This window comes from Danio rerio, chromosome 18 (assembly GCF_052040795.2).
Source record: "Danio rerio strain M-AB ecotype USA chromosome 18, GRCz13ab, whole genome shotgun sequence".
NCBI classification, from domain to species: domain Eukaryota; kingdom Metazoa; phylum Chordata; class Actinopteri; order Cypriniformes; family Danionidae; genus Danio; species Danio rerio.
In genome coordinates, this window is record NC_141038.1 from 18,623,656 (window position 1) to 18,647,846 (window position 24,191).

The window sequence follows — 24,191 nt, forward strand, 5'->3', positions numbered from 1 at the left end:
TGTTTTTTATTTCAGGAACAGATAATGTACATCTCTGGTAGAATGTCCAAGAAATTACAATGAATACTGAATTATGATTATAAACAATAAATAAATGAATAAACACAGCCTACCACAATGAGTAAAATAATTTAATCATATAATTTATTATAAACTAAATACCCCCCAAATAATAGTTTAGATTTACTCATATTTGAATTTTCACAGATTAAATTGGTTGTTTATACAAGAAACCATTTAGGTCTACCTGTTAGAATGGGTCCCTTGCACGAACATAGGCCTAAATTAATATATATAAGTTCAGCATATTGTCTAAAAGTGCTATAATTAGCCTACATTAAGAGTGAAACTTTTGTAGCATCTTCAATTATACAGTGCCGGTGTGCTCAAAACAGTCCTCAACTCACCCACAGATGCACGAATCACCGGCGAGTTCGTTCACTAGGCGGCGCTATTGTAATGAAGGGACCTACAGTTAAGGAGACTTACAGTTAAAAGAGTGCATTTTCTAGCGCTTCTGTACAAGATCAGATTATTTGCTCGTCATGTCAAATACTTCATATCAGTGCATTTTGTTTTTTGATCTGGGGTTTACAGTCGACACTGCGTGAGAGCTGATTTCGTTCAACACTACAAGAATGATTCTGGTAGGAGACGCTTTTTCTCTATTTTGAGAAGTTCCCGATTTTTCAGTATCCGTGTAAAATGTGAAACGACTTTATGAGTGGAATATTGTATTAATGAGGCATGTGTATTTCTATGTTATTTTACCTTATGTTGTATTCTGTATGACAATGGTAGCTGATAAAAAATGTTTTACGAGACTTAAATTATATATAATATTTTACGAATGTTTGTTGGTTAAATGCATTATAGTAGATAATTATAAGACTATTTACATGACTAAAAAACATATAGTCTACATTTTTGAAAATATAATTAAAGGTCCTCAAGTAGCCTATACAATTGTAAAAAGATGAATCTTCGTGATGTATTGCCAAACGCGTAAAACTCTGAATTATTCAGTCGTGATCCATCAATATTTCTAGTTCAGTGGGCTAATGAAACATCTGGTTTCCTGTTCAGAAACAGATTATAGAGAAGGTGATTGTCACAGCGACACTGTAGGCTTTGTCTCAAACCCCAGTGAGTTCCCTACCTGTGTTTTAGGCGTGTAATATTTTAGGAACGATCCTGTAGCACCTCACAGTGCTGTCTAGGTAGTCAGGTTACTAGGTTTTGAAACACGGCCGTGCTGTTTGGTAGAGCGAGTTGTTCTGATTTATGATTCTGGTAGTGATACAGTCAATTAGGAGAGCTAAACAAACGTGAATGACAGCCCATTTCACAGCAGCACGCCTGACTCTCACCATTAATGAAAATCTCTGAATCAAGCTCAGAGCAAGAAAAGGAAGAGCTGTCATTTTGCTGCCACAGATGAAACAGGGAATCTGCACTAAAATAAAGATGAAAAAAGATGTTTTTTTGTTGCAACTATTTGTTCTCTAAAGTAACTTATACTGAACTATTTTATGAAAATAATTTTTCTTAGTGTCAAGAAAATGAATACATAATATTTTCACCATCAATACCCCTTTTTATCGATGAAAATGTGTCATCACTCTTGAAAAATAAAGGTGCCAGAAAACATCAAATAGGAGTTTCACAGTAAAGCAACTGAAGAATAATTCATTCATTCATTTTCTTTTCGGCTTAGTCCCTTTATAAATCAGGGGTTGCCACAGCGGAATAAACCACCAACTTATCCAGCATATGTATTATGCAGCCAAATTATATATTTTTTTCATAGGATCGGTGTGTTTAAGTTAGATTATCAACAAAGCAATAACGTCAGCTGCAGCAGATTAATTTTATAGCACCAGTTTAAACTTTCTGACACCTTTATGGCAGTCAAATACGTTAAAAATAAATACAGACGCCATCTAAATATTGAGAGAATGATCTCTGATTGGCAGTCTCCAAAATTAAACCAAGAATAGACTTGTGCTGAAAACATTGTGTCCACCAGTCTCTTTAGATGAGGTTAATACTAAATTAAACTAATTAATAAATGACTATTAAAAATAATATAGTTGTAAGACGGTTGCACTTTTTTGTGCTCGTGCCTATTGTTGTATGAGCAGCATTTGCATAAACACGTAAGAGAAATTTGGGGGTCGTGAGTCACTGGCATTGTTATTTTAGGGGTCACGGGCTGAAATGTTAAGGAACCCCTGTCCTAAAGAACCACCTATTTAAAGATTATTCAAAGAACCACTCTATCTGTCTTAAAGATAGATACTGTAAATATATATATCATTAAATTGCTATTGCTGTTCCATTTAACATCCAAAGAACCTATGTTTTCACGAAAGTTTATTTTACAATAAAATCCAAGAAAAAATGGTTAACGTATGGTAAGATACTTTGTAGAACTAATAATTATAAAACTGCATAATAACTGCATTATAAATAACTTAATGAGATTATATACAATTCAATGAATAAATAAATGCAGTATTACAAATGATTACGGCGACATGGAGGCTCAGTCATCTCACAGCTAAATTGTCACTGGTTTGAGTCCCAACTGGGTCACTTAGCATTTCTGTGTGTAGTGTGCATGTTTTTCCTGTGTTCGTGTGGGTTTTCTCCAGGTGCTACGGTTTCCCTCACAGTCCAAAAACATGTGGTACAGGTGAATTGAAGAAACTATATCTGCCGTAGTGTGTGCGTGTATGTGTGAATGTCAGAGTGTATGGACATTTCCCAGTACTGGGTTGCAGCTTTAAGGGCAACCGCTGTGTAAAAAATATGCTGGATAAGTTGGTGGTTCATTCCACTGTGGTGACCCTAGATTAATAAAGAGACTAAGCCGAAAAGAAAATGAGTGAATGAATGAAATAGGCTGTAGTGAATGTGTGTGAATGGGAGAGTGTATGGGTGTTTCACCCGGAGGTTGCAGGTGGAAGGGGCATATCTGTGTAAAACATATGCTGGATAAGTTGGCGATTCAATCCGCTGTGAAGATCCCTGATCAATAAAGGGACTAAGCTGAAGGAAAATTAATTAATTAATTAATAATTACAAAAAAAAACAAAACAAAAAAACAGCACTGCCAATAAACCTTTATGTTTTAGAAATATGTCTAAAAATAATTCATTTATTAATTTATAATCTTTAGAATTTAAGTACTGAATTTGTAAAAAACATGATGTATGTTTTAATTTATGCAAAGACAAAGACTGGACACACACACAGAAATGTGTCCCTCTTCAGTTTACATGATTGGAAACCACAGCGCACTTGTCCGTATCTGCATTGCCAGAGCAGTATTAATGGAATATGAAATAGAGTAAGATGAAGTCCGAGCAGGGTTTGCAGGGTTGGGAAGTCGGGATTGAGTTAAATTACTTTTCACATCGTGTCCACCTCAATTTATTAGGGAAGCCCCGAGAGGCAGCGCAGTCTTATTTACAAGGCAAAGAGACGGCTGAAAAGAGCAACAGATGTCTGGATTTTTCAAGCTGCTCTATACAACGTCTTGTCTCCATTTAGTAGCTTTAATGGATTTCAAAACCTCCATTTCAGCCCAGAATTAATGTTTGAATATGAAAATGACTAGTATACAACAGGCTTTGTGTGCAGGATACACTGAAAAAACAACCACTGAGGCAAATTAAAGATTTGTAGGATCACGTAAAACACAGAAAAGCACACTGTTTGATTTAAAGATTGTTAGTTATTAAACATGCCATTTGCCACAGCAGCTGTGTGGCTTTAAGTCTTTCTGTGATTTTCCGCACTTATCGCCGTGCACCACTTAAAATGTCTCATTTAAATAATTAAAAGCTTCTCATCCTGTCTCAATAATGTTCAGAGGAAGTCTCCTAAAATCCTTACCAGAGCAAGCATAATGGGAATATTTGTAAAAGAAAAAAAATAGGAAGTCTACGTTAACCTGCATCATGTTATTTTAATAAGTGATGCTCCCAGCTCGGTCTGCTTCTGTGTTCAGCCTTATCTTTTGAATGCCAGATGAAATGGACTGTTATTCAGTAATTAACAGACGGCGATGAAATCCTCTTAACAGTGATTGAGACTCGCTTTTTCCCTACTGACTTACTCAATCTTTTATTCCAGGGTGATCGATTGGATGGACGATTGCATTAACGTGGAAGGAGAAAAAAAATGCAGGCTCTGGATTTCAGTGCTTTCAATGGATACTGTTACAGATTAACACAGAAGAAATAATGGGCTGCGGTCAGCAGAGGAAGGCTATTACACTGTTGATGGCAAGAAAATTAAACAACACACTTAATAAAAGAAAAGCCCATCAGTAAAAAGCTATTTTTATATATACAGTTTGAATCAAACAACTTCCATACTGCTTTTTTTCTGCTGTTATCGTGTAAGTATTGACACAGAGAGGACTAATGATGCAGGAAAATGTGAGCTCCAGGATGGACACTCCAACCAATATCTCTTTGGTGGGCTCTGGAGATGCCGTGACAGAGTCCTTGGAGTATAAGACTGTTTCTGTATTTCTGGTCCTGCTGGTGTGTGGTGTGGGCATTGTGGGAAACATCATGGTGGTGCTGGTGGTTCTTACCACACGCCACATGCGAACACCCACCAACTGCTATTTGGTGAGCCTGGCTGTGGCCGATCTGATGGTCCTGGTGGCTGCGGGTCTGCCGAACATCTCAGAGAGCCTGATGGCATCCTGGGTGTACGGGCACGCTGGATGTCTGGGCATCACCTACTTTCAGTACCTTGGCATTAATGCGTCCTCCTGTTCAATCACGGCATTCACTGTGGAGAGGTAAAATAATAATAATAATAAATTATACATATAATTTATTTCTATATCTGTTATATTGTTTTGAACATTAATGATTTCAGTAATCTAAACATCAATGTTTACTTATTTGTGGTCATTATAAACTGAAATTTTTAATCATAAACTTCAATTCTTACTTCACTAAACTGCTATGAAACTTACTATATCACAAATGTCACTTACTATGAGCACAAAACGATTGTGTATTTGATTATAAATGAACAAAATGGGCATTTTAAAATTGACACGTTTTATTTTTGCACAATAAATAAGCTGCCATGAGAAATACACTCACCGGCTACTTTATTTGGTACACCTTACTAGTACCGGGTTGGACCCCCTTTTGCTTTCAGAACTGTCTTAATCCTTCATGGCATAGATTCAACAAGGTACTGGAAATATTCCTCAGAGATTTTGGTCCATACTGAGATGATAACATCATGCAGTTGCTGCAGATGTGTCGGCTGCACATCCATGATGCCAATCTTCCATTCTACCACATCCCCAAGGATGCTCTATTGGATTGAGTTCTGGTGACTGTAGAGGCCATTTGAGGACAGTGAACTCATTGTCATGTTCAAGAAACCAATCTGAGATGATTCACGCTTTATGACAGGGTGCGTTATACTGCTGAAAGTAGCCATCAGAAGACGTGGCGTTGACATGATGCTCAATTGGTACTAGTGGGCTCAAAGTAAGCCAAGAAAATATCCCCCACACCACTACACTACCACCACACCAGCCTAAAGCGTTGATCCATGCTTTCATGTTGTTAATGCCAATTTTTGACCCTATCATCTGAATGTCGCAGCAGAAATCGAGACTCATCAGATCAGGCAACGTTTTTCCAATCTTCTATTGTCTAATTTTGTTGACTGTATATTGAATCCCAAAAATTACTCTTTATTTACATACACTTTATAAGGTACACGTGTCCAACTGCTCGTTAACACAAATTTCTAATCAGCCAATCACATGGCAGCAACTTAATGCATTTAGGCATGTAGACATGGTTAAGACGATCTGCTGCAGTTCAAACCAAGTGTAGAATGGATAAAAAATGTTATTTAAGAGACTTTTAAAAGATGCATGCTTGTTGGTGCCTGACTGGCTGGTCTGACTATTTCAGAAATTGCTGATCTACTGGGATTTTCATGCGCAACCATCTCAAAAAAAATTTTCAAAAAATGAAAATATCCAGTAAACGGCAGTTCTGTGGGCGCAAATGCCTTGTTAATGCCAGAGGAGAATGGCCAGACTGGTTGGAGCTGATAGGAAGGCACCAGTAACTCAAATAACTACTCATTACAACCGAGCTATGCCGAAGAGCATCTCTGAACACACAACATTTTAAACCTTAAGGCAGATGGGCTACAGTAGCAGAAGACCACACTGGGTGCCACTTCTGTCAGCTAAGAACAGGAATCTGAGGCTACAATTCACACAGGCTCACCAAAATTAGACAATAGAAGATTGGAAAGAATGTTGCCTGGTCTGATGAGTTTCGACTTCTGCTGCAAAATTCGGATGGTGAGTTCAGAATTTGGCGTCAACAGCATGAAAGCATGGATCCATCCTGCCTTGTTTCAACGGTTCAGGCTAATGGTGGTGGTGTAATGGTGTGGGGGATATTTTCTTGGCACACTTTGTGCCCATTAAAAGCCCAACAAATCTGCAGCAACTGCATAATGTTATCATGTCAATATGGATCAAAATCTCTAAGGAATATTTCCAGTACCCCTGTTGAATCTATGCCACATAGGATTAAAGCAGTTCCGAAGGCGAAAGGAGGTAGTAGTAAGGTGTACCTAATAAAGTGGCTGATTAGTGTATAATTACCTACAATAAATCACATAACATTCACCAGAAAAAAATCCTTTCTCCATGCACAGGGTGCATAGAGGTATACAATTACATATTTTGACAGGCAGGTCAGACAGCCTATCATAACATTTGACACCAAATATTTTGATTGGACATACTTTTCTTGGTTCTACACCTTCCACAGAATAATAAAACATATGTAAATACATTTGGACCACTTTATTTAACAATGCTATCAGGATGTGAAAAGACTGTTAACCAAAATATCTACAAATGAACATTTTCTGTATATTGTGATTCATGTTTTTCCATTTATTTATGCTTTTGAACTGTGTTATGGGATCCTGATCTTCCCTCCAAATCCTTTTATTGTTGGAAAGTTTGAAAATGGACTTTTGTTGATATTTTTATTAGTTTAAAGTTATATATTTCCCTTTTGTGTTGTAAATTACTGTACAAAATCTGGTAATAACTGCTAGTACTTGTTTAGTTATTTTACAGATTAAAATTCTCTCTGTATTATTTCTTAAATAATATCTTGTCTCAAACTAAAAAAATCCCTTTGTTAATCTGGAGTTAAACATCAAAATTCGACAGAGCAGAGATAAAACTGCCAACCATAAATAAACAGAAAACACCTTGTTTGCCACAAAATACCAAATATAAATTTTTTACAGTGTAGTTTTTGGAAACAATCGCCAATTGCGCCTAACAAACTTATAAACATCAAAATCTCCTCTTGCTTCTACAGATACATCGCCATATGCCACCCAATGAGGGCGCAGACCGTGTGTACAGTATCCCGAGCCAAGCGCATCATAGCTGTTGTGTGGGTTTTCACCTGTGTTTACTGTATGCTCTGGCTCTTCCTGGTGGACATCCAGGTGAATCCTGACGGCAGAGTGCAGTGCGGATACCGTGTCTCTCGAGATCTTTACCTGCCCATTTACCTGATCGACTTCACCATCTTCTATGTCATTCCTTTACTCCTGGCCATCGCTCTTTATGGTCTCATTGCCCGAATCCTGTACCTGAATCCTCTGCCGCATCCGCCGGATTCGGGTACCGTCATTGCTCCAACTCTTAGAAGAAGCTGCAAAGAACCGGCTGATGGAGGGAAAGCAATTCGTCAGGGACGCCCTAAGAGTGCACTTTCTTCTCGGAAACAGGTAAATGTGTGTGAGTGTGTGTGTCTGTGTAATTTTGCATTTAGACAATTAATTCTGCATTTTGATATCCACTGAGATTGCAGTGGAGGGTAAATGAGGGCCATTCCTCTGCTCCTGCACTGTGGCTTATGATTATTATCGCATATTTGTTTTTTGAAAGGTCACTTCTTTTTTATGACAAGGATGTTTCACTCTACTAAATGTCAATTGGTAGAGAGAAGAGTGTGCTGATATTTCCTGGTGCAGTTTAAATTGTAAAATAGCATTAAAGGGCATTTTGCCTTAGTTTAGGGGAGTTAAGATTTATGTTTTTATTTGATTGCGTTGTAGTTTTATCTTTAATTTGATGTTGAATACCCTTTACAAATGCAAGGTTCAACACAATTCATTCCTGTTGTCCCAATACAAATCAATTAAAGGGCGCCTATGATGAAAATCAAGCTGTTTGGACAGAACTGTGTGTAGGTATAGTGTGTCCACAGTCATATTGGAGTAATATAAACACAGTCAGTGTCTTTTTAAAAACTTCCTGACCTTAGAATAGGATTTATCTTCTACTTTGAGGGTCACCACAATGTGATGTAGGGGTGCGGTTTCCCTGCCCATGGAATTGAATGACAGCCACGCATTAATATGTCTCCATAGCAGCGTATATATTCAAATCAACAAGACAGAACGTGCACAAAGCAACCAGGATTAAAAGATCTGTTTTGCTCTCTGTGATCATCAATCATCATCAAGTGTGATCAAGAATGAGTTTTAAAACAGTGCATGTTTGTAATTAATGGCAGCGATTTTACCATCTTTACTTTATCACCACAGCCGCATGTCAGAACAATTATAAAAGGCACTTTAATTCTGGTTTGTGGACGTTAAATCAGGTTTAATTTGTACATTAACATAACAGATATCCACACTGCACAGATATCCTGTCACATTTGCCGTGCAAAAACAGTGCAAAGTTAAACACATGCTGTATGTGTGTGTCTGTGTGCGTGAACTTTGTAACAACCTTTTCGTTGCAGAATTAACTCCACAACAAATACATCAACTAATCATTGGGAAAGTTCTTGCTAGTCACAAATGTTATGTGAGATCTGCTTCCTTCATGTCTGTCACGGTGCTGTTTATCTGATGCAGCCAAGGTGGAGATTGAGGCACACTCTGACAGGCATGTGGTAACGGTGGGTGGTGAGAACTAGCATTAAAGGCACAGGCAACAATAACAGCTACATTGTGTTTAGAGCAGAAAATCCCAATAATCTGAAAGATATAATCAATAATCAGATAGAGGTTTTGAGTTGAAACTTTACAAACACATTCTGAAGACACAAAAGACTTATTCTAAATCTTGAAACGGGTGAAATTGGTAAGCTTAATGTGTGTTTCTGTTTTAATTCATTTAATAGTATTTATTTTAGCTTGTTTTTTTCACTTTTATTTTTAATTACGTTTTCTTTTAGTAAATCAGGCTAAAGTCTGGCTTATTCATGGTTAAATAAAACTAAAATAACTTACCTAAAATTACCATTAACTACAATTAAATATTGAGTGCTTTGATATTTTACTGTTGCGAAATATAATAAAAACATTTTAAAGTTCACAATTTTTTAGCAATTGTGAAAAGAGTTCAAATTCAAATGTAGTACATTTTCAGACACTATGCAATAGTCCAAACCATTATGAAGATTCATTCATTAATTATTTTCTTTTGGCTTAGTCCCTTTATTCATCAGGGATGCCACAGCGAAATGAACCGCCTACTTATCCAGCATACTGTATGTTGTTTCCAGCTACAACCCGGCACAACCATATTATGATATACACTCACCAGCCACTTTATTAGGTACCCCTGTCCAACTGCTCGTTAACGCAAATTTCTAATTAGCCAATCACAAGGCAGCAACTCAATGCATTTAGGCATGTAGACATGGTCAAGTCGATTTGCTGCAGTTCAAACTGAGCACTAGAATGGGGAAGAAAGATGATTTAAGTGACTTTGAACTTGGCATGCTTGTTAGTCCCAGACAGGCTGGTCGGAGTATTTCAGAAACTGCTGACCTACTGGGATTTTCTCGCACAGCCATCACTAGGGTTTTACAGAGAATGGTCAGAAAAAGAGAAAATATCCAGTGAGCGGCAGTTCTGTGGGTGCAAATGCATTGTTAATGCCAGAGGTCAGAAAAGAATGGCCAGACTGGTTCCAGTTGATAGAAAGGCAACAATAACTCAAATAACCACAATCGAGGTATGCAGAAGAGCATCTCTGAATGCACAACACATCCAACCTTAAGGTGGATGGGCTACAGCAACAGAAGACCACACTGGGTGCCACTCCTGTCAGCTAAGGACAGGAAACTGAGGCAACAATTCACACAGGCTCCCCAGAAATGAACAATGGAAGATTGGAAAAACGTTGCCTGGTCTGAAATAGGAGATTCGCATAATGGATGTGCAGCTGACAAATCTGCAGCAACTGCGTGATACTATCATGTCAATATGGACCAAAATCTCTGAGGAATATTTCCAGTACCTTGTTGAATCTACGCCACGATGGATTAAGGCAGTTAATGAAGGCAAAATGGGATCCAACCCGGAACTAGCAAGGTGTACCTAATAAAGTGGCCGGTGAGTGTATATATCCTCGTCCAAGCAGGTGGCCATAAAAGTCAGGCAACGAAATACAGATTATGTTTAACCAGGACTTAGTGCAAGATATAGGTATAAGTTATAAACGCAATTAAAGAAATCTATGGGCAATATGTACAGACGGATGAACATAATATACACAAGTTGTATCAACTATAGTCAGATATTTACAAATAGATGAACATACTGTACAGGTTACTATTAATAATCAAAGTACACAAATAGATATGAACATAATATACAGGTTGTTAGCTTCAAAATGGAAGTCATTTGTACTAAATGCTTCCTAAAAATAGTCATTTTTAGGCTGAAAGCTGTATGCAACACAGTAACATCTTAGAGATATTACAGATAGAGAGCAAACATCTGAGCTCATTGTTTATGATGTGAAAGGCTACCTAATGGCAGAATATCATTATATAGCAGGTCATTAGGATCTGTCTCATCAGAAGAGAGGCATTAGGGGCCATCAGGATTGGGTCTACATTACCATCAGTGCAGCAGACGTGGCTGTGTTGTGACACATGATGGGCTCTCTGACACTAGAGATATGATCTGCACCTGCATACAGCCAAAATACAAAAGCCATCAAGACATACAAGGGCCAAGAATTTCAGATCTTGGGTATGCGTAAGGTTTGAAGGGTTGCATTGAAGATGATTTGAGGATGAATTTATTCAATCTCACATACATATTGATACAGTTTACACTGATGTGTAAACCACCTAGGTATCCATCATTTATGTATGTATATATATAAAAATGGGAATAAAATATAGAATAAAACAAATTTTAACTATTTTAAACTATTACTATTTAATTACTTTTAATTACTACGTAGTTACTTCTAATTTCTATTTAATTACTCAAACACATGCCATACACAAAATATAAATAAAAACAGCAACACTATCGATTTTTTCATTCGCTATCTGGACAATGATACATTATATTTTCATCCAAGTACTGTTTAACAGAGAGAAGATATTTTACAACACATTTAAACAATACTTTTGATTTTTTTGCCTTTGCCATGATGATGGTACATGATGGTTTCAGTTAATTTGGAAGATACTAGTATTAGGATTAAAGTGCAATTTAAATGAGCAACTAGGTTTTTTAGACAAGTCACTGGACAAAGGTGTTTTTTCCTGTTGCAATAAAAAATAAAAATATAATAAAAAAACGTAAAGGGAGTAATATTGTTGACCTTAAAATTGTTTTAAAAAAATAAAAAAACTGCTTTTAATCCAGCTAAACTAAAAGAAATAGAATTGTTCTAAAGGAAAAATATTATAGGAAATACTGTAAAATTATCCTTGCTTGATTAAACTTCATATTTCATATATAGGTAATATTTTAAAAAATATTTTAAAAATCCACAGAAGGGCTAACATTTTTTAATAATATTGAGCTTTCATATGTTTTTATTTAAGTTTGATTTTTGAAGTTTTTACATCCAGTTAAGCTTAGAAAAAAAAAAAAATATATATATATATACTTTAAACAATAATTAAAATAAAATATATATTTTAAAAACTTTAAATTTAATTATTTCAGCTGTAGTTGTCAAGGATTTTTGCCATTTAGTTGATCTAAATGGCTATGATATCTAAAATACCTGAACTCATTCATTCATTTATTTTCCATTGGCTTAGTCTCTATTTTAGAGGTCGCCACAGCAGAATGAACCGGCAACTATTGCAACATTTGTTTACGCATCATATGCCTGTTCAGTCAAAACTAAGTACAGGGAAACACCGATACAGGCTTGCGTTCTCACATACACTCATACACTACGGCCAATTTAGGTTATTCAATTCACCTATAGCGCATGTCTTTGGACTGGAAACCTACACTAATGCAAACGCCCCACAGAAATGCCAATTGGTCCAGCTGGGACTCAAACCAGCTCGACCTTCTTGTTGTGAGGCAACAGTGCTAACCACTGAGCCACAGCGCTGCCCTACAACTGAACTATAAGATTAGAATAAATTAAGTATTTAATAAATATCTTTATTAATAAATGAATTTATAATCTAATAATTATTCTATTTTCATTCAATAGATTTAATACAACTACAATCATTATGACACTGAAATGAAAAAAAAAAAAAAGAAATAATGCACCGCCAATTATTTAAATATATTTGAATAAATAACAAAAAAACAAATAGGTACATCAGGTAATAGACTGAAAGGATGAAAAAAATATTTTTTTTGGAAAATAATTGCTGTACACTGTACACTGTGAAACACAATAAAAGGTTGCTTTTGTTCTAATCATCTGCAGCAGCGATGTGCAAAGTCTCTATTTTAGAAATGGTTTCTATTTCTGCGACGTCATGGCAAAACAACAACATAAACTACTATGACAATGATCACCTCAGGTACTGATTATGTGCCTTATTCGGTGTTAAATTCTGAAAGCTGCAGGGGATAGTTTACCTTAGATCTTAAACATACAATACGTATGAAAAGGAATGTTAGATCTGTGACCAGACCAACAAATATCATTTACTCATGTAGTTGCAATAACGTTAAAGAGGTTTAATATGATTATAACAGGCTCTGGTATTTTAATTTTTCTTTTGTGTCGTGTCTGGTGCAGAAAGCCACACTGCTTGTCGCAGGAATCTTATCACATTAGGACAATATTAGATGATTAGGTGATAAAATGTTCATCAGCCAATCAAAATCAAGCGTCCGACAGCCTCATACTGTTAATACTCATGTGACTTCACAATCAGTTGCATCAAGCAGGTGAAAACTGACAATGTCCAGAATTCCCTCCCATTCTTTGACCCCGGTTGCACACGTCTCTGCATTTACAGCGAGGGCACTTCTGTGTGTGTGAAGACGCTTACATGCGCTTCAGATCCAAATCTCCAAGATTCAAGTGGGCCCCACTTGAGCGGAACATTTGCATAATATGATTTGCGATGTTCACTCAAGTATGCTTAATACTCCGAGAGATTATGCTCTTTGAGGTTATAAGAGCGGTTCCCTTTCTGTCGCTTTTGTACCTCGCTTACGCCGCACCTCCAACCCTTTGATCACTTCATCTGCGAATTTCATAAAGTTCAATACGATTCAAGATGCCTGCGCCGCCGCGGTGCTCGAGTGAAGTTATCTCTCCTAGGGATCTGATAAAGTCATCACTACAGTAGAGGCTCCCCTTTATTTAACCTAATCACGAGTAGCAGCCGGCTTTGTTTGTGCTGTGTTAAGACCCTTGTTTTCCATTGATAAGCAATCACAATAACCAGATATTCCAAATGCATATTCAAATTGTCACCGGCAGTCATGCAGTCATTATCTCCTGCTTTGTTAATTAAAAGAGCTCCTCCCAGCTTTGCGCGGCTTCAATTAGATGCTTTGTTGTGCAGACAATTTTGTCATTATTATTGAAGGTCTCCGTCACCGCTTGTCTATCTCTAACGGGACACAATGCGTAAATGCTCCAGCCCCACAGGAGTCCTCGTGAATGTTAATGGAAGGAATTTTGGTGTTTATATGTATTTGAAGTAAGCGAGGAGACACCAGGGAGGGCAGCTTTGGGGTTTTTTGACAGACGAAATGTGGTGTGGGTTTTCCTCTTTCTCAAAGGGGTTCAACAGCGTTTAGCTGTTTACTGTTATGTGGGAAACAAAGATGTTTGACTGATGCTTGACTGCATGTCTTTCTCTTTTTCTCTGTATCAATCCAACTTCCTAATTTTATAGTACAACAGTAATGTAAAATGCAATTTTTAAAATACAAATGAGGTTGGATTATGCCTTAAAGGTACACTGGATTGCATTGGAATGCACAGCTTTCATTGATATGTGAAGCAATTTCAACTGAACTATGATTAAGATGTTAGGTAGCTCAGCCAGACTTGTGAAATAAAGCACAATTGAGTCTTGACAGCCACATTTTCTCTACTTTAAAAAATCATAGTTGGAAAATCAAATACTTTGAAATGGTTACACACAGTTTAGAAAAAAATTCAGAATAGTCTCTTTTCTGTTCAACTAAAACACTCAAATTGGTTTAAAACAAGTCAAGGGTGAGTAAATGATAGAAGATTTTACATTGTTGAGTGAACTAGGTCTGATAAGTTTCATGGTTTGCTGGTTTGTCTCTGGACTGGAGCAGACTGTGTGTGTGCACTGTGGCAGTTTGTGACAATTTGTACACTGTTACAGGTTGCTGTAAAATCTACAGTAACTTATTGTAAATCAGTTACAGCAAATGCTGTATTTATATCAAAGTACCTTTAAGGCAAGTCATTTCACTCAGCGGCCATCTTTGAAACGGCTCTCGGGCAGTATCCTCTGGCTTTCTGTCTGAATAGAGAAACATTAAATTCTCCAAAACTGTTAGCCAAGCTTACGCTTACAATATCTATATTTGGAATCACTAATAAAATTAATCAACAACTGTCTTACAAGTTTAATTTCTAAATGTCCAAATCAAACAAAATTGCCATATTTTCAGGGTGTCTGAGCTAATGCGCATGCACATTAAAAGTAGTTGTAATACTTCAGTACCATTGCAGTAGTTGTACTGCATTATAGCAGTAGGCTATATCAATTTAGTATCAGTGCAGTAGTTGTACTGCATTTGTACTGTAGTACTTCAGATGTATTGCAGTAGCAGTACTGCATTATAGTAGTTGTAGTACTTCAGTTGTATTGCTGTAATTGTACGGCAGTTGTACTGTAGTAATTCAGTTGTGTTGCAGTAGATGTACTGCAGTTTGTTGTGTTGTAGTACTTCATTTGTATTGCAATATACTTAAATACCAATTTTTTTTCGTGTCCAGAAAACTGCACTTTCCAGAAGTTAACTAAAACGGCAGTATTCCTTAAAAAACAAACTGCAGTAATTTTTTGTCAGGCGACTCCTTGTTTACAAGTTTCTGGGCTTTGAGTAGCTGCTGTCATGTGATGTGCGTTTGACAGGATGGACTGTACCTTGCATTCATTTTAAACAGAACACACTTGGTTCATTTAAAAGCACAAATTTCAAGCTTTATTTGGATACGTTTTTTATGTCTGTATGCAAGTATTCGCTAAGATTCCATTGCGTTTGTTTACGACCCAATTGCCATAAAAGCACATGTGTGGTCTGGGCTTCTCCCCCAGAGAAATATCAGTCTATAACAATCGATGATTGGCTCATCTATTGACCATTAGACTTTTCCTCACTCAAAACTATGAGTGACATGTTTTGTGTATTTTAGGTAGGGCTTGGGCGATAATGGCAAAAAATCATATCTCTGTAATTTTAGGAGGAATGACGATATACGATATCTGTCCAGAATTTTCCCATAAATTGTTACTTGAGAGTTAAAGCCTTTACTAAAACTTTATTAAAACATTTTTTGAGCCAAATATAAATCAAACACAGGGGTTCCCCTCCTTTTTATGAATAAACAGCTGCACTAAAAATAACAGCTGCACAAAATCTTTGATATTGTCCTGCTTAAAACTATGTTGCATAACATTTCAAATTCTAAAAAAATCTTTCATAAATAAATACAATACAGGTTTTTTCCTGCTTTACACTAAACACAGCACTACTGTGCTGTTGTGCAAATAACAAAGTAAACAGAACCATAGAAAACATAGCTACATTGTCAGAGCAAAAAAAAGGAACACACCATGTGACTATTCTGAGGGGGAGTAAGAATTGTCCGGGGAGTCAGATTTTGATACAACACCAGCACTGCATGTTCCTCCATGTTGTTCTTAAACAATTCCTTCATTTTGAACAAATCTTCTGTATGACTTATGGAGTGAATCATTCATTTGCGCATGTGCACATTTGTACAAGTGGAGCTCGCGTGCTACCTTGGAGTGGTTTCGTGCAGAATTGCGCACATGTGGCCTCAAACCATATTGATATGAACGATATTGGATAATCCCGCATCCCGTTAGGAAATTCTATCGATATATCCCCAGAACTCGATATACTGCCCAGCCCTAATTCTAGGGTCTTTGTTTATATTAACAGCACCATTTATCTTGGTCTATATGTATTCACAGTATTGTATATCTTTACTGTAAAAATACAGTAAGTTTCACAATTCAACTTCAAAATACAGTAACATACTGCATAACTGTCCAACAATAAAATACATTTCATATTACCGTTAAATAATGTATAATTTACAAAATTATGTAGCATGCTTGTAACTGTTACTCTAGCTGTTTATTTTAGATGTCATAGAAATTGTAATGGTTGAAATTGTATGCATATTGTTTTTGTGTGTGGAATGCATTTTTTCTCCTTAGAGCTTGGCATAGATGCATGCAGCACATTTTAGTAATGTGGCTCTAATTCTACTCTTCATTGTTCTAACTAATAAATAGTAGAAGAGTTCAGATGAATATTTTGTTGGATACCATTTATTTATTAATTAGTTTAAGTATTTAGGCAAACCTTCCTTATCGCAACTCTTGGTTCTGAATATAGGCAGGTAAATGATTCCAGCTGTGTGTTGTAGAAAAAGATTTAATTTGAAGCTGAACTGTGATGTCAAAAAGTAATGTTGATCATAATTGGCCTGAGTGAGAAACTGCAGGATGTCTTTATCTTCAAAATGGAAATGCTGTCTTTGTTTTGGAGCACACTAGCCTATAGAGGAACTTAAAGGTAAAGTTCACAAAAAAGGTCAATTTGGAACAAGTGAAGGGTAAGTAATGATGATAGAATTATCATTTTAGGATCAACTACCCCTTTAAGTCTAACATGTTCATATTAAACTCCCCAAAAAATAATTTAGATTTCAGGAAGATTTCCAAGGAGTTTCAAGCACTGAGTTTAAGGATGCTTGTATACTTTTCCCCCTAAAATAAAAAAGTAATCAAAGGACTTTGATATTACGTTTTATTTTCACTGATCGTGTACCTTGAAAGCATGAATATGTTTTCTTGAGACTTGCTGTAATTTCTTCTAATTTAAACGTGTAATGTTTCCATGGTAACATTATCCAGCCTGCTAAGATACATGTTTTTCAAAACTGTTAAATGTTTTATGACAACTGTAGGCACGTAAGTTTTAAAGAGAGGAAAATTATTCATATAACACAGTTAGCAACTGTTTTTCACTACCACATGCGTTTATGAAATTAAAACTCTCTTTTATTGAGTTAGGTTACATTATAGGCATATTGCAAATTTAAAGCCTAAAAATGATTTGTTGTACATGTAGCTTGTTTTCCTATCCTGAGAAAATGTTTTCTTTATTTAAATGTATATAAAAATAAAATTAAAACATATAATTCTGATGTATTTATATATAGCTTAAAAGGTACCTATGGGGAAAATCATCTAAGCTGTGATAGAAGAATAATAGAAACACAAGTATTTTTTTAATTTCCTGATGTTAAAATAGGATGCAAATCCCTCCTTTTTTTGAGGTCCACCGCAGCATAACGTCCGATTGCGGTTTTCCCACCCACCAAATTGATTGAGAGCCGCATATTAACATGTCTCCATTGTACACGTATAATCATATCAACAAGACAGGACGTGCACGAAGCAACTGAGAATAGAAGATCTGTTGGGCTTGCTGTGATCATTAATCATGATCAAATGTGATCAAGAATGAGTTTTACATGTTTAAAACGTTTTTTAAAAAGTGTGTGCTTGTAATAAATTACAGCAATTTTACCATCTTTAATTTATCACCACAGCCACAAGTCCATACAATTGCAAAAGAAGATGCTTCAATCCTGGTTTGTGGACGTTAAATCAGGTTTATATTGTACATTAACATAACGGATATCCATAAAGCAGTGGATATTAATGTGCATGCTGTCACACTTGCCATGCAGAAACTGTGTATGTGTGTGAACTTTGTAAGGACACTGTGTGTGACTCATTGCTGCAGAAGGGCTTGAATTAACTAACAAATACATCAAATAATCATTGGGAAAGTTCTTACTGTAGTATTTCTCACAAATGTTACATGAGATCTGCTTCCTTGTCACTGTGCTGTTTATCTGATGCAGCCAAGGCAGAAATTGAGGCACACTCTGACAGGCATGTGCATAGGAATTGAGGGTGGGGAGAACTATCAAACAACAGCTACATGGGGTTCAAAGCAGAAAATTCCAATATTCTGAAAGGTATAATAAATAATCTGATGAGTGTTTTGAGCTGAAACTTTACAGACACATTCTGGAAACACAAAAGACTTATTTTAAATCTTGAAAAAGGGGTAAAATAGGTGCCCTTTAATGTTTTTGATTGTAGTTACCATATTAAGTGGTAATATCGTGAATATATACTATGCACTACTATACTAAATAAATACAATAAAATTTATATTAATAATAAGTCATTATTGTTTTATAAATATAATTAAATATGTAATGATTAACTATTATTTAAATAAATTTAAATTTATGGATTAAACTATTATTATTTACATCACTGTAAAACAACAAATTTCAGTTAAACAAAACAGCATTTAAAAATTCATATTATATTATATTATTATTATTATTGTACATTTTATGCTACAAAATGATAACCCCAATTATTTGAACAGCATAAAATAAAATCGAATAGATTGAAACAAAACAAGAAATTTTGCAGTAATTCTTCACTTTCTGTAAAACAAGTTTCAAGTTTTTCTCTGTTGTTGTTTTAAAACTGCACAGTCTGGTACAAGTAATGATTTTTATCTTGTCACATAAACATTTTGACTTGTTAGTAGAAAATAATTAACATTTATATCATCAAAAGGAATACACAAAATACTAATGTTAAATTGCACTTGAACATCTGTTTACAATGTTAACAGCGTCCTGTTCAAATTATGAAACAACTCTTAAAAAAATGTGCAATATTTCAAAGCAGCATTCTGAATTCTTGTAAAACATCTGGATGATCAGAAGAAAGCTAGATGTTATACTTTACTCTAAAATTAGACGGATTATTTACCCAAAAATGATAATTTGCTGTTAATTTATTCTCCCTCTGGCCATCCAAGATAAATGGATACAAGACTTTTTTCTTCTTCAGCAGAGCATTAAAGATGATTTATTTTAACTGAAAACTATGATCCTTGCTTATTTATACAATGCAATTCAATTGCTACTGGTACTTTAAGAATCAAAAAATATATGTTGGCAAAACAAAGTTAAAGGCCGTGACACACCAAGCTGACAGTCAGCCGTTGGGCAGGATCGGGCTGTACGTGAGCGTCTGTCAGGTTAGTTTATTTGGATGTCACCTCTCGTCAGGCTTATGTTGGAGACAGATTGCTCAGTTCAGCTTATAAAATTGGCTTTTGCTGTCTAAGAAAAAGAGAGCTCTGATTGGCTGTTCAGGTATGAATCAGTGTGAGAAAACTAAAACCGAAATGATGAAGCTAAGCAAACGACACAAAGCAACAGGTAACACAAAGAAACCAGCTATGATTTTGTTGCATTTTTTTTTTAATATTTGCAAACTATGACTTCAGATTGTTAGAAATATTTGCATGAGAGAATCCCTCTGTGGTGAAGTACTGAGAAAATGCTATGTAAATGCTGCTTTGTTTGTATGTGTGCAGCACTAGTTCTGGTTTCCCTTTGTGGAATGACTGCACAGATACTGCCACTTGCAGGTGTCGAACAATACATTCTCTCACACAGGTGGAGAATGTTTATCTGCTGTCGTCTCTTTGGTGTTCACATGAGATTTTTTGTGCAAGACGGGACCAAATGTATCTGATATAAGACAACAACACAATCATTTGTCATTGCTGCTAGTTCTTTCACATTAGCCAATCAGAATTAAGGAATATACTTTTTATGTTAAACTTAGACTTACAGTTAGGTTTATGCACTTCTACATGATTGTTATACAACTATTATTCCCCTTTGATTTTGGGAATAATTTACATTATGGTTGGGTTTAAGGGTAGGGAATAAGTATGGATTACATGTTTGAACAAAAACACAGATGTTAATCCAGGATCACATAGTACTTAGAAATCATGACGTGCTTTTTCTAAAGTTCCCAATAAGTAATGCAAACATATTGCAGTGTTTGGCTACACCCTCAAAACTAAAATTACAATTTTAAACTTTAAAATTTTAAATAAAAACAATCATAGTACCTGTCATATGAAGGGACGCTGACAATCCAATGTGAATCCAAATGCAGGTTTTATTATAAGAGAATCAGGAGCAAATGGTAACATGCGGGCAAATCATGTTACCAATGTAACCAAAACAAACAAAACAATGCAAGTGTCAGGCAAGGCAAGGCAAAGCATCGTTCACAATAACAGAAAACAAGACTCAGCACTGATGTGTGTGTGTGTCTCTGTGTTGTATACATCGTGCTTGTAAACAGTCCGTAATGATACTCCGGCTATGTGTTTGTGCAATCAGCGGAATCGGGAACAGGTGTGTGTAAGCCGTGAATGACTGGATCTGTAGTCCAAATAATGGCAGATTTGTAGTTCTATGGGGATCTACGTGTTTACCTGTGATCTACAAGGATTAGATTGCTGGTGATTGTGACAGTACCCTAAAGGTACAAAATTTTACCTTCAAGTTACCTATGTGCACAATTAAGATACTAAAGTGTACCTTTTAAAAAGGTGCCATCCCAGTGGCAGGTTTTGTACGTTTATTTCTGAGAGTGTAGAATTTTAATTGTGTTTTATTTGAATTCTAAAATTTGTCCTGTTGTTGTTCTCTGTAATCTATTATCTCTAAATAGTAACAAGTAAAAACAAAAATCAGTAATTTTGCCATTATTATATTTAATTTATTTCCAATCCCCATGCTTCTACAACCTTTTTGAATAAATGAGTTCATAAATAATAAAAAAATCATATATATTATATAATGTATTCAAATATTTAACAATAAATATCCAATTCATGTAAATGTAAGTTCTTACCATTTCTACATTTCATAATAGCAGTAAAAAATAATAAGAAATAATATGTTGCCTATTTGTTTAGTTGCCTTGCCATTAGTCAATAAAACACTTAATTTTAAACACATTAACAGTCATTATAACATCTTGAATCACATAATTAAAACAAGATTTCAAAGGAATTGTAATCAGGTGCAACAAATTCTACCAATTAAAACTCAAGTGGGACCAATAGGATCACACTGGGTCCTACTTGAGAGCTGATTCCTTGCAGGGACTTGATTAGTATGAAATCGGGCTTAATGGGTCCTGATGATAAATTTGGTCTTCCAAATCAAACAGATCAGCCTCTGAAAAAGATTGAATATTATTTATTTTTATTTTCCACAGCAAAGCCCCAAATAATTCAGCTAAAATATGAGCAACTTCTTTAACGAGAAGTTGATCCATAAATGAACATGCTGTCATTTTTTTCAGGTCACCAAGATGTTGGCTGTGGTGGTTGTACTTTTCGCCCTGCTCTGGATGCCCTACAGGACCCTGGTCCTCATCAACTCCTTCGTCAGCACGCCATACCTGGATTCCTGGTTCATTCTCTTCTGCAGGACCTGCATTTACGCTAACAGCGCCATCAACCCTGTCGTTTACAATCTGATGTCCCAGAAGTTTCGCTCGGCCTTCCGCGGACTGTACCGCTGCCGTAGGGAAGATGTGCACCAACGGACACTCTCAATGCTCCAGAGCGGATACAGCCTAGGAAGAGACCCGCGAATCTGCAGCAACGGCACCAGAGACACTCCTAAGAAAGTCGGTTCAGTCACTCCAGAGCAGAAACAAAACAAGGGCTTTGAGAACAAGGTGGAAAATACAGACAGGCAGATTAGTGACGGTGTTGAAAATGAGATTAATCCGAGCATCAAGAAAAATGCATGCTCAAATTGTGACATAGATGAATCGAAAACCTCAGAGATGCCTACAGTGGAGGACGTGGACATGAGCAAGATTAATGATAATGGGAAAATAATGGAGGAAAGCGGTAATAGTGCTCAGGATATTATCGCTGACATGAGCAACACACAGCAGACACAACGAGTGTCCGGTGAATTCACATCTACTCTGGGGGAAGCAGAACAGAATGATGCAGAGCTCAGTCACAGTGTTTTATAGATCACTCCACTACTATATATATTACGTTGAAGTGGCGGGGTTGAGCCTGGTTGTTCATTTCTAAGCCAGATCTTGAAATTGGAAACTTGTATGTACTCACAGGCATCATTCTCTCTCTCCAGTGAAGGTGACGAAACACTCTCTTCTCGTGATTTGCAAGTGGAACCATTTGGCTGTTAGCACCAGCATCACATGCCTCCTCACTTGGGATGCTTGATGTGTTCAAAGCATAATATTGTGGTTATTCAGACAAAACATTTTAAACTATAATTTTGCTCTCCTATTGCTGCTGCATAGTAATGTAGGTGTATAAGTACTATTCTATATCTAAATGTATGATATAAACTTCTAATTAATATCAAGGGCGAAATCAAGGTTCGGGTCCCGACTGGACAAGGAGGCCTGAATGTGTGGAGTTTGCATGTTCTACCTATATTTGTGTGGGTTTTTTCTGAGTGCTCAGGTTTACCCCGCAGTCCAAAGACATTTAGGGCGTACTCACACCAGGGGCAGACTGGCCATCTGGCAGACCGGGCAGTTTTCCCGCTGGGCCAGCTTACTTTTTGGGCCGGGCTGATCATCTTCTTATGATCTGATCAGTACATAACACACTTACCAGACTGTCGTGTTTTTCTGCCTAATTAATTGACAATGATGTGATCTGTGATACTCTGAAAGTATGATGTTTCTTTTTTCGAATAGACCGGTCTGTGACATAATCTGCAGCCCATTGGTTCTTTTCTTTATTGACATTGGGCTGACCCAATGATCTCAAACTTCCATTTTGGGCTCTGTGTGAGCGTGCAATGTTGGTGTGTATTTTGTCAAAATAGTCGAGAGTCAAGCCTGTTTCACGTGCATGTATGAAGTGCAGAAACAGTGAGCTAATGTTTGCCTTTTGCATCTGCAGTGCACACAGATCGACAACTGTTGCACAGATAAATATATTCTTGTCTATTTTATCTAGTTATAGATATGTTCTATTAATATTATAAATATACCTTTTTTCTTTACATCTGCACCAAGGCCCGCGGCAACTTCCTCCTTTGCTGTTTCTTTAACCTGCAGGTCTTTATTTTACAAATAAATTATATAAATCATAAAGAATTTTTGCAGGGGCAGACTGGCTATAGGGAGCACCTGCTCCACTACCCCACTTTTTATAAACGTTGCGCTCCCCACCCCCCACCCCCACCACCGCTCTGCACTTTGGCCAGACCTTCAGTAACTTTTCCCGGTTGAAAATACTATCCCAGTCCGCTCCTGACTCACAATGTACAGTTGCCTTGGACTAGGCCGAACCACCCTTGGCACCCCTCTCATCTCCCCCGACGGCTCGCACTCACATTGCATTCCTGCCTGAGCAAGCTTATGTCATCGATGATGCACTGTTCAGTAAGAAGCGCTCTCACTCATCACAGTGGAGATTTCTTTATATCATTTAAGTTGTTTGAGAAGCAGTGACACGCAGTCAAATATTTCGCTGAACAGATCAGCCACTTTTGACACTTATAAACAATCATAAAGTCCTCATGCTGCAGGAATTAGGAGGTTTGCTAAAGGTGGAGCTTTTTAGGCACGTTTCGTCTTCAGCCAATTGAACAATGCCTGAGCCCGATTCAGAGCACTCACACTTTTTTTTAAACGATCCAGGAAACGGAC

At 36.5% G+C, this 24,191-nt stretch overlaps 1 protein-coding gene across 2 annotated transcripts; it reads left to right on the forward strand.

The window, feature by feature from the left end:
- The first annotated feature begins 498 nt into the window (after nt 1-498).
- trhr2 (thyrotropin releasing hormone receptor 2) lies at nt 499-23,499 on the forward strand. Of its 2 annotated transcripts, XM_087292076.1 has the most exons (4): nt 499-647; nt 4,144-4,825; nt 7,419-7,836; nt 21,840-23,499. In XM_087292076.1, exons 2-4 carry the CDS (start codon nt 4,437-4,439, stop codon nt 22,527-22,529), a joined length of 1,497 nt encoding a protein of 498 aa, XP_087148202.1. In that variant the 5' UTR covers nt 499-647; nt 4,144-4,436; the 3' UTR covers nt 22,530-23,499.
- Nucleotides 23,500-24,191: the final 692 nt, after the last annotated feature.

Coding starts and splice junctions, on each gene's coding strand:
- trhr2 (XM_087292076.1), top strand. CDS start 4,437: ATGATGCAGGAAAATGTGAGCTCCAGGATGGACACTCCAACCAATATC. Junction 4,826..7,418: donor ACGGCATTCACTGTGGAGAG/GTAAAATAATAA, acceptor TTGCTTCTACAG/ATACATCGCCATATGCCACC. Junction 7,837..21,839: donor CACTTTCTTCTCGGAAACAG/GTAAATGTGTGT, acceptor CATTTTTTTCAG/GTCACCAAGATGTTGGCTGT.